The sequence below is a fragment of the Planococcus citri genome, chromosome 4 (genome assembly GCF_950023065.1).
Source record: "Planococcus citri chromosome 4, ihPlaCitr1.1, whole genome shotgun sequence".
NCBI lineage: Eukaryota > Metazoa > Arthropoda > Insecta > Hemiptera > Pseudococcidae > Planococcus > Planococcus citri.
In genome coordinates, this window is record NC_088680.1 from 37400625 (window position 1) to 37411955 (window position 11331).

Here is an 11331-nt window from a genome sequence, read left to right on the forward strand (position 1 = left end):
TGAGGCTTGAGGAGGGTAGGATTCGAAGTTCGACATTTACAATCTGTTGAATTAATTCTTTATTTTTTTTTATAACACGTCCAAAACCCATTGTGGGTATTTTTAGACCAATCTAATAAACGTTCTTCTTTTTTTCTCAGGTCATAAAAGTCTGGACGACTCTCAACCGTCCTCATTAGATGCAAAATTGGGCGACCTCTCGCTGAACGCAGACGTCCCTAACATCTTGAACGGCTCCACTTCCACCGACTTACCATCATCGCTGTCGACCACGACAACCACAGCAAAATCTGACAACGAAGACGATCACCAACAAACCACCGTATCTGCGACTCCAGTCGCCGACAATGGCACCTTGGACGTGGTGACTAAAGCCAACGGCAACAGCAAGTACACCGAAGAAGAAAAACCAGCCACTTCGCCGGTTTCAGAACATAGCGATTCTAATCACAGATCGATTACCGAAGAAGCACCTTCACCAGCAGCAGCAGTAGCTCCTCTTAGTTTGGGATCCACCTCAACGGAGGTATTGGATTCGGCTCGCAACAGATTCGAAGAATTTTGGAGTAAACCAAAGTACGAATTGAATGGTAAAGAGAGTTCTATGTAGAACGTACACGATTTCGCGTTTCGCCTTTTTCTATTTCACGTCGTTTAAGAAAGAATACCTACCTAATTTTTTTTTAAATGCTCTTTTTACTAATCCGCCATTTTATTCTACAATATCTACGTGTCGTGTGTGGATATCCAAACGAGAAATTTCCGAACGCGAATTTTTTGAAATCGCCATTGCTTTTCGTCAATTAGATTTTTAAAACTGAAAAAAGCACAGATATTTGTCGTCTCGCAGGCAAAATACATATCAAATGTGCTGGTCTTGTTGCGTCCCTTTCCCATCCTCCTACGTTTTCTTCAACCAAGCCGCCTATTTCAAAGAAATTCGTGTCCATAGAGCAATATTGCGTCCTTTAAATAATTTTATATTATTCTCATTTTTTCTTCTTTTTTTTTTTTTTTTTGTAAAAAAAATGGTCGATTTCATTGCGATGTTTTTTCCACCACCATCACCACCTAATCAGATGCAGCAGCAGCAGAGTTGAAGAATATATCGCTCGTGACGCTACGAGCTGTGTACTTGTCTCTGTGATTATTTTTTCCTTTTTGTTTTTATATAATTTGAGAATCGTACCGGCATATAGATGCATCGATCGCGTTCAATATGGCTGTGTTTTTTCGTTGGCTAAGAATCCTGTATACCTACCTGTCCCTGGACTATACCCGATGATGGCCTCCTGCCCTTATCCCAATTTTATCACCGTTGTTCTTCGTGACGTTGTTGTGTTGTGGTGTTTGCCTACCTATGCCATTTGATGGCGATGATTATTAGGGGTATTTTAATCATCATCGAATTGAATCCGGAGTGAATTCGAGTGGTTGGTTGCAAAGTTGTTTGTTTCTTTATGTGTTTGTTGATGTGTGTGTGTGTATGTGTATTCATCTATTATTTATACCTTATACACGTTTACATAGTTTGTATATTATTTTATATGGTATTTAAAAAAAAATCCCGCCATTGCAAACACCGTTCACACCTTTCTGTGATGCTTTAAAACGATATCCGTTTGTGAAATTCCAAAACGTGGCGACGATTTTGGGCATATTGACCGAAGAGGTGTAAAAATATGACTCGGAATACGTCCCAGCTCCCAGTCCATCTGTGTTGGGGAATTTTCTTCGTATCGGATCGTTATGCGAAGCTTGAAAAATATTACTTTTTACATGTTCCTTATTTTTAACGCGTATTACTCCGGTCTCGCAATTCACTGAAGCTTTCTACCACCTTTTTTTTTGATTTTGAAAAAACAAGAAAAATAGAAGCCGCTTCAAGAGGTTTTTTCTGCCCTCGAAAGTGTGTGTTGTTGATTCGTGATAGAACCAGCTAAGTTGTGTAATAAGATTGTAAAATATATTGATATGACTATACGTAGATTTTAAGTACATGTAATATGTTTTTTTTTTGTTTTTGGAAAACGAGTAACGTTGTCTTTATTTTACATTAATTACCATTGCTACATATTTTACATTTTACGCGGCAGCTCTTCTCTCGGTGTATTTTTGCGGACAGAGTAAAAGTATGAACCGAAATTTTAACTTGTAATAAATGTTTTGAAATATTTCATCGTTTTGTTTTTCTTTTTTCTTTCGAATGAATTAAATTATCATCATCGTCGTCGTCGTCGTCGTCAAAAAATTAGTCCATTGCCTTCGAGATACTCAACGTTTCTGAGAAAAAAGTGACCAGAAAAAAAAACAGAACATCTAGTTTCTAATTCGAAAAAGTTGGACTATTTTGCAACACTCAGATGAAAAAGCGAGATTTTTACACAATTTTTTGTTCACAATTTCTGGCAAAAAAAAAAAAAAAAAAAAAAAAAAATAGGCAAAAAATATTTTATACTTAGCACATTTTAGAAAAAAGTAAAACTTTGAAATTTGGTGCTAAAAAGTGAAAATGTTGTCAAGCCAAAAATATAATACTTATTATGCAATTTTTGTCAAAAAAGCAAAATTTTTGGAAAAAGTGAATTGAAAAAAAAAATTTTGCTTTTAGCCAATTTTTTAAAAACTATCATTTTTTTTCAGTTTTGATAATAATAAGTACTTGCTGTAAAATATTTTTTTGTAAAAACATATACTTTCCTCAAGCGAGAAATGAAAAAAAAATGAATAAAAAACTGATATATTATTCTACGTTCATGTGATGAAATTTAAAAAAAATTGATACATTTTCTTAGATATCACAAAAACTACATTCTTATGAGGTAGGGAGTAGGGAGAATAACAAAAAACGAGAAAAAAATAATTTACATCTTATTTCGACAAAAAAAGTAAAAAATGAAGATAGAAACACAACGACATACCCAATCAGTCTTCGTCATCGTCGTCGCAATGAGCCGCATTATTCAATATGGTCTCGATAAACTGCACGATATTCGGTAAATGATCTTTCAAAATGTCCAGAACTTCGGCCTGTCAAAAAGTACGCGTCAGAATATTACAAATGATGAAAAACATCTTAAAGAAAAATCAACTAAGGAAGATAGGGGGAAAACAGAACTGAAAACCGTCAACTAGAAAGCATAATTTCGAACTTGAAGAATAAAAATGCGATAATTCTGAGATAACATACATTCGTAGCAAATCGACGACTAGGTAGATCGTTCTCCAGCACTGCTAAAGCTCTTTGAGGCTCGAACATAATGTGTTTTCTTAAATCCAACCCGTTATTGAGATTGGTGAACGATCTCCACACTTGACTGTGTTCCGATGGTAACGAGAATAATATGCGACCTTTTGTTCTTTGCTTAAACGCCTGAAAATGACAAAAAAAAAATGAAACGTACATTTTTGAAAATTCTTATTCGTAGCAAGATTATTGTTCATGCGTACTTGAGACGTCCATAAAAATTCATAAATATCGGAAGCAAATCCCATCAATCGGTTTAATTTACCAATCATTATTGGAGACTGATTTTCACCTGGTAGCACTTTATCTCGATAGCTGAAAAATACAGTACGAATACAAAATTAGCTAAAAATTAGCCTCAAAATTTGACAAGTTGGCATCGATTGAGAAAAGCTTACCTGGGCAGCAGAGCGCATATTTCTTCGAGTAATTGAGCATTGAACGAAAATAAACTATGGTATAAGACACTGGACGATATAATTGTTCTGATTGGAACCTCTTCGTCTTCCAATGTATCAATCTGTGATATAATTTTGAGATGAAAATGATGCAAAATATAGTAAGGCAGCGTAAAAACCTTCTAAACTTACTTTAACGTAGAAGTCAATGGCTACTTTGAGTATACCACTATGACAAGGATACTGATAAAGGCCATGTCTGCAAAGGTGAGCGAAAAATTTAGACACACTGCACAAAATAGGAGTCAGCTGTTGTCTGGTATGCATGATGTTCTCCTCGTATAAGTTTTTATAGCCCAGAGATTCTTTCCGTATCATATAAAACTGCAAACAAACATCCAAACCAAGTCAAGATTACAAAATAAATGCACCAATGGGCGAGAAAAATTGCAAACTTACCAAATTGTTGACCAGATTAGTCAAACAGGTAAGTATATCGCACAAATTGTTCGCATCGCCGTCTCCGATGATGAACAAGGTATACAGCGGTTTCAAAAGATAATCTCGTAATTCTGCAAACAAATGCGGATTTCAAAAAACATTCTGTGATTCCAAATTCCGTTGGCAAAAATGAGCTAACTTACCGTCGACAGACTGAAAGACGAACCATTCGAGAAGCGCTAAAATCTGATTTTTAAAAGATATCCCATCCCAGGTTCGTAAGAAACTACGTAGGAACTTGGATACCGCTAAGAATCCTTGCTGGAAATGCAATTGCAACGTGATGACCGAGCTAAGCAATTGTTCTTTTGATGCTTTCGTTGCTTTTTCTGGCTCTGTGATGAAATCTTGAAAAAGAATTCGAGAATTAGTACATACTTTTCGCAGCAATCAGAAAGGCGAACGTAAAGGTACGTACTTTTTTCTAAAACTGCGTTTAAATTACACAAGAAATTATTCTGCAGTGATTTGGGGCTGAACATGAGAACGTAAATACCGACGTCGTTTTTAATCAGCGTCAAAGTATGAGAAGGTAAGATCAGATTGTGAAAATTGGCACCCAGTTGAGAACTCCTAAAAACACACCCCGGTGAATAAAGATACCAGAATCAAGAAATAACGTAAAATAGCCAATTCTAAAAAATTACTTGGTAATATTATGGAGATAACACTGTCCTTGGGGTTTCACATCATTTGGCAAATAATTAGCTTCAGGAAATACATTATTCTCTTGTAATTTCTGAGGGAAAAAGCACCAAAGTTGAAGACGAAGTATGAACGTGGTATTACTATAAAGCAAAAATACGTACTTGTTTCTTGAAAGGCACAATTATAGTAGCACCAATTTCTTCCCTGTCTGTTTCGTCGTTTAAATTTTTCTGCACATTTTTCAACGCGGCTCTCAGTTGATCGAAATGATCGTCATGGTACGAAAATACGTTCTCGATTTTCCTGTACGAGGGTACTTTGATATGAGAGAATTGCGGATTGAGATCTTTGTAACGTCTGTAGATGAAACATACGTAGATTAAATCGGTGACAAGAATAGTAATTCTTCAAAGGTTAAAAAACGCTTACTGTAGAAGGGCACATAGAAAAGGTTCTTTTTCATGAACCAATAACAGATTTCGAACTTTTTCCACACGTTTGACATTGATATCCTCGCGTTTTGTTAACAAATATAGTAAATGTGAGATGGGTTTCGGCTGAAAAATATACAAATAGGTAAATCGTTAAGTACTATTATAAGAGAATTTGACTTGAAAATACGTCAGATACTTACGAAAAGGGTAAGTAATTCATCGAACAAGAAATACGATTCATCAATACATTCGTGAATTAAATGGAAATCCAGTAAATCTGCGAATAAATCGAACACTCAAGTTGGAATGTTGACGAAATTTACTTAATGTTTACAGAACACTTACTGGCCATCCAAATGAATAAGCTTTCGATTTTTTCATAATCTTCGGAATCATATTTGCAAAATATCCAAGTGATTGTTTTCCTAACGAGATTTCTGGGAAGAGCGGCGTTCGGAATGAGACATCGTACAATGCACTTGATACTGTAACTGTCTGTAATGAAATGAAACGCATTTGAGAATCTGTACATACAAAAAGACCGAGCTAAAAAACGAATGAGTTACCTAATTCGAGTCTTATAAAAGCTTTCAGGATGATTGATAATTGTTCAATAGGCAATCCGTTGAATCTGATGGAATTGTACAACTCGTTCGTTTCTTGTTCGATGGCTTTTCTGGAGGGTGGTTCATCGTCCTCTGAAACAGTCATTACAGAGATAAGCTTGGCAAAAAAAAAAGGTAAAACAGTAAGCTTGCTTACCCAGAGCATTTATAAAGAAATCAAGGGTCGTCATATTGTTCGATTAGTAGAGTCTGTTCATTGAGAGTGTTGCTTACACAAAGAAGATTATACGATGACTTCAGAATTAAAAGTTCGCGATTTTCAAAAGATCATATTTCCATGAGATCCGTCTCACAGATAAATTTACATTTAAATAACATTTATCTAACTTTAAACTTTTCTATAACGAAAAGTCGAAAAAGATTTTCGGTCTGTTTCTTTCGATTTTTGAAAAAAAATCTGCAAAAGCGCAAAATAAATTTTCTTTTTGTTTTTGGCGCGTATTTGGCTTTGTATACGAGAAATTTCAGGCAGAACGAAATGAAAATTTTGACAGCGAACCTAGCAGATTATAAATGAACTACACTTTAATCAAAAAACAATATGGCCGAATTTCTTTTTTAAAAAATATTTTTGCGTTTTTTCATTTTTGCTTAAAAAAATTAAATTTAATAATTAATAATTTAACAATAACTATGACTAACACTAACTACGTTTAGTTTTCATACTATCTTCAGTTCCTACTCATTAATTTAAATATTCAGTTTCTTGAAAAATGAAAAATTATTCAACTGTTCACGGTGGAATCCGCTAATAATTCGGACCTCCACGTTCCCCAGAGCGCGCTAGCATTCGTGGTACGTGATTGGTCAGTGATATTCTGTGCTCTTAGGTGCTTATCAAAACGGGACTTTTTATCACAAACTTCGGCGATTTCAAATTCGATGTTATATTTCCATTATTTCACATTGAATAAAACTAAATTTACGCATAGAGAATTGCTTTGCGATCGTGCTATCGAGTAAATGTTGTGGTGAATTAAAATAACACTTGCAAAGAACTTTAAATTCATTTAATCGTGCAACTTTGTTTCATCCTTCTAAGCTCACTAAAACACTGTAACTCGAGGTAATATTCATTATTCACAACATATAACGATACTAGAAGTCATATATTAATCAAAAACACTAAAAAAAACACCACGAAATTTACGAAATTAATGAAATATCGTTGAAAATTAATACGAGAATGAAATCGCCGAAGTTTGTGATAAAAAGTCCCGTTTTGAAATGTAAACAACCAGAGCACAGAAATATCAACAGCCAATCAGAATGCGCGACGGTATCGCCCTCTGGGGAACGTGGAAGTCCGAATTGTGATTCGGAGTCAACGAACATGTGTTGCACTCTGGTGGTGAAATGCATGAAACACATGTTATCATGCTGAAAGGGGGACATTTCCATACTCACGCATGCTTACACACGCGCACACACGACTTGTCGAGATGCGAATGAATGTGATTCTCTGCAAAAAGTCCCCCTTTCAGCAAGTCGATGGTGGCGCCGCCACGAGATGTTAACGCCGAATAACATTGAAAATTGAAATTCGAAATCAGAATTTGAAAGAATTTCTGATAATTTTGTATTGATGAAATGATTAGTTGATTATGCGAAATTAGTCATACATTGTTTTAAGTTTTATTCATAACAACGTACTTCACTTCAAGTTCCACTCAAAATTCATTTATGCAACAGTTCCTCAGCATATAATCTCACATCATCATTATTTCATAAATCAACTGCTCAAGTCGAAGCTAACCGCTAACTTATGTCTCATATTTACAGTATTGTCGAGTATTATGGATTCCAAACAACTAATTCGTGCGGATATTGTAAAACACCCCGAGGACACAGCGATTGCGGTGAGAATCTAAACTTTTCTCCAGTATGATATAAATGCTGTGGATCAACGAACGATTCGATTTTTCAGGTATGTGGCTCCATTACCTGACCCCAAACGATTACCAAAATTTAATCGATAGAGGATGGCGTCGAAGTGGATGCTACGGGTATAAACCTATGCTTGAAACTGCTTGTTGTCAAATGTACACCATAAGGTAATCTTTCAACTCGACTATTTCCATTCAGAGATTCGTTTTTCTGAACATTTTACTCTTTCAGGTGTGCCGCTTACAGTGTACAATTGAAAAAAAGTCAGAAAAAGTTGATCAAAAGGATTAACCGGTTTATCACCAGTGGTGATCGCAAAAAATGGCATAGCAAAGGTAAAAATCTGATATTTTGTAGAATCTGGACAACTCTAGCATGTATAGGTATATTAATCGTCAATTCGTTCCAGATTCTCAAGCAGCAGTATCTGAGGGTATGGATTCTCACGAACCTCGATCTCCTGAAAACAACGTGCAATGTATCTCAAACTCGTCACCTTCTCAAGACGTACCAGTGCCTACCGAGACGAAGATAATCGTCGATACTCCGAAAGCTGAATCCGCTTCGTTATCCGAAAATGTCACCGATCCGGCTCCAAATCCGAATCTATCTGCCAAGAATAGCAACAAAAGGAAAACATTCCGGATCGAAAGAGCTATTCAACGAGTCATGAATAAAGGAGGTGTTTCTAGAGAAGAAGCTATTAAAACATTCAAAACCAAGGTGAAACAACCAAAATTAAAATCTCTCGAAGAATTTCTCAGTGAATGTGATAAACCCAATTCTGCTCATAAACTCGAAGTAGGTGGTCAGTTTATCGATGTAGTCTATTTTCGATAATTAACCGTGATTAATGGGTTAATTTTTTCTCCTCAAGCTGAAAATAGTTCAGTCTAGTCCTTCAAATGAAACATTCGAAAAAACATTCGAAGCCGAATACGAAGTCTATCGTAAATATCAAGTTACCATTCATAAAGATAAACTAGAAAGTTGCTCTCCTAATCAGTTTCGAAGGTTTTTAGTTAAATCGCCTCTTGAAGTAAGTTATCTCAGAGTTCTACATTTGAATCATCATCAGTAAATTTTAATCTGTACATATTTTCTCGTAGCCTGTACCCATCGAAGGAGATAACCCTCCTGTTCCAAATTACGGATCGTATCATCAACAGTATTGGTTGGATGGTAAATTAATAGCCGTTGGAGTTATTGATATTCTTCCTCGATGTGTTTCATCCGTATACTTCTTCTATGACCCCGAATACAACGATTTAGTTCTAGGAACGTATGGATCGATGAGGTAATTACATTATGACAACAGTAATAATCTTATTAATTGATCGAATAAGTATGTATCTAATCAATGATTTGTTCCGCAGGGAATTAGAACTGGTGAGAAAACTGCAAAATTGCGTTCCATCGTTGCAGTTCTATTACATGGGATTCTACATCCACACGTGCCCAAAAATGCGCTATAAAGCTCGTGTTTCTCCGTCCTTCCTGCTGTGCCCCGAAGTATACTCGTGGCATCCCATATCGCAATGCTTACAGAAGCTTGACGAATACGGTTACAGTAGATTAAACGAAGATCCCAACGCAAAAGACGCGAATCTCTCCACAGCTATTCAAAGTGTAAGCATCCCAGTGTAATTTTTTTTCGAATAACTACCTGTTCATCTTTAGTAATCTCGTGTTTTTTCGACAGGTTTTAGTTCTATATCGAGAGAAAATAATGAGATATGGAGATTTTTTGCGAAAAGGAGGATCCGGCGACGATCATGAAATCAAAGAGTATTTGAAAGCTGTCGGTAAAGAATGTGCTAATTCGATGATATTGTACAGAAGATAACATAACTTGTGCCGGTTTCTGTAACGTACCTGCCGATCGCAGATATCGTTGTAAATTTTTATTGTTTTACCAAAACTAATTCATTGTATAAGAATTACGCAATTTTTAATCGTTCTTTCAATCGCATAAGTTAGTTTTAAGTCGTAACTTTTTTCTATTATTTTTTTTTTTTCGAATCATATATTCATAGTATTGTATGTAGGTACTTTAATGCACGTACTTATATGTCAGTTTTGCTCATGATTGTTTATGAAAAGTGTGTATTTGGGAATCGTTCGAAAGAGACGAAAGATCTTCAAAGCACTTGAAATACTTGCGAGTTTAATAAATGCCGGTGAAAACATCGAGTATTATGATTGTGATATCATCAATTATAAATCAAACAAATTTATGTTTTATTTACGAATATTATAATTATGAATAAATTGTGCTGAAATGTGTCTTATTTATCGTTGTATCGTGAATGATTATACACGCAGAACTAGAAACCTATTGGTTTGAAATTCTGCAAAATTTTTCAATTCGTCAAAAGTAAAAATTGATTTGCTGATCATCGTGAAACCCAGAACCACCAGATGAGTTATTGGAGAAATTACTGCGACAGCAGGCCAGGCAGCTTAAACTACACCTATGTACATTACGTTGCCGTCTATAAATATTGAAGGGAAAAGTTGAGGGATAACGAATACGATTTTAGTCGATATTCGAACTCAGAGACTTCAAAGTTTAAATTACCAATTAATATGCTATTTCACTTTCAATTTTTTTTTTAAATTTTGATCAAAATTGGTGGCTTTTCCTCCCCTCACCTAAGGATATGGAAATTTAATTTTGAAAATCGATTGTTTGAAAAAAGTGGAAAAAGAGCCTTCAAAAAATTTATCTAAGTAAATTTTTAAATAACAGTGTTCAAATTGCAAACTATTATAAAAAGTGGAGCTTTCTTTGTGAAAGTTTGATGCCGAGCTTTTCAAGTCTAATTATGGATTTTCAATATTCTTTTCAACCTCCTCCCCCTCTCAAGAATCAACCAAAATGAACAGAACTACTTTACCGAATTTTGGGTAGGTACCTACTTCATATGTTGAATCAATTTCTAATGTTCAAAAATGAGAGCATAATTTTCCCCCCTCAGTTTTCACGATTGGAAAACCTCTGAACCTTTTTAAAAATAGGTTGGGTACGAGCTAAAGCGAAAAACTAACGATTTTTTGCAAATTCCCCTCTTTGTGAGCCCATACTTATCTCCCCTTCAGGGACACCTTCTGGGCAAACTTACAGAGTGAGGTTCTTTTGGAATATATTTCTGACCCCTGAAATGCAAAGAGTAAAAGTTGAAAATTACATAAAGGTAACTTTTTTAGAAAACCATTAGAGAAAATTTTTCCTTGAAAATTTTTACAGTGAAAAATCAACAATAAAATGATCACTCGTGTTTGAATTAAAAACAGCTCCAATCCATCACTCCCTCCTCTTTCTTTCTTTTTGTAATTTGGAATTTGGTCCAAAAAATCAAATCTACTGAGTAATTCCATTCTTATAGCCTAATTCTGATTTTCAAAAGTGACATCACAAGCAGAAGTACCGAACATACAAACGAATAATTCAAATAGTACATTACCTTACACACAAACAATTAACGTGTAATACGCTTTACCGCACCGTCCGTCCACTCCTCCTCTTTGTTCCTTTCCAGACCGACACCGAGACAACTGCACAACTGGTCCGTTCCATTCCCTTCTCT

The 11331-nt window shown here is 35.4% G+C and overlaps 3 protein-coding genes across 10 annotated transcripts in view; 2 read left to right on the plus strand and 1 right to left on the minus strand.

Moving 5' to 3' along the window:
• Positions 1 to 2179, plus strand: part of LOC135845880 (nuclear protein MDM1) — a 73643-nt gene extending 71464 nt beyond the window's left edge. For 7 of the 8 annotated variants that reach the window (XM_065364729.1, XM_065364732.1, XM_065364731.1 and 4 more), the window contains one exon: positions 141 to 2179. In XM_065364729.1, coding sequence (XP_065220801.1) covers positions 141 to 610 — 470 coding nt within the window. In that variant the 3' untranslated portion in view covers positions 611 to 2179. The remainder of the gene's footprint in view (positions 1 to 140) is intronic. The other variant, XM_065364736.1, reaches the window with a different exon arrangement.
• Positions 2180 to 2724: 545 nt separating this feature from the next.
• On the minus strand, positions 2725 to 6237 carry LOC135845892 (centromere protein I-like). The gene is made up of 15 exons (XM_065364755.1): positions 5991 to 6237; positions 5795 to 5926; positions 5574 to 5723; positions 5429 to 5505; positions 5224 to 5351; positions 4956 to 5151; positions 4794 to 4885; positions 4565 to 4719; positions 4290 to 4493; positions 4105 to 4217; positions 3838 to 4029; positions 3646 to 3767; positions 3451 to 3562; positions 3191 to 3373; positions 2725 to 3030 (listed from the first exon to the last, which is right to left on the minus strand). The coding sequence occupies exons 1-15, from the start codon at positions 6022 to 6024 to the stop codon at positions 2926 to 2928; spliced, it is 1995 nt and encodes a 664-aa protein (XP_065220827.1). The 5' UTR covers positions 6025 to 6237; the 3' UTR covers positions 2725 to 2925.
• Positions 6238 to 7366: 1129 nt separating this feature from the next.
• Positions 7367 to 10032, plus strand: Ate1 (arginyltransferase 1). Its single transcript, XM_065364756.1, has 8 exons — positions 7367 to 7713; positions 7782 to 7908; positions 7973 to 8076; positions 8151 to 8542; positions 8619 to 8780; positions 8851 to 9038; positions 9118 to 9370; positions 9444 to 10032. Exons 1-8 carry the CDS (start codon positions 7620 to 7622, stop codon positions 9585 to 9587), a joined length of 1464 nt encoding a protein of 487 aa, XP_065220828.1. The 5' UTR covers positions 7367 to 7619; the 3' UTR covers positions 9588 to 10032.
• The last annotated feature ends 1299 nt before the right edge of the window (positions 10033 to 11331 follow it).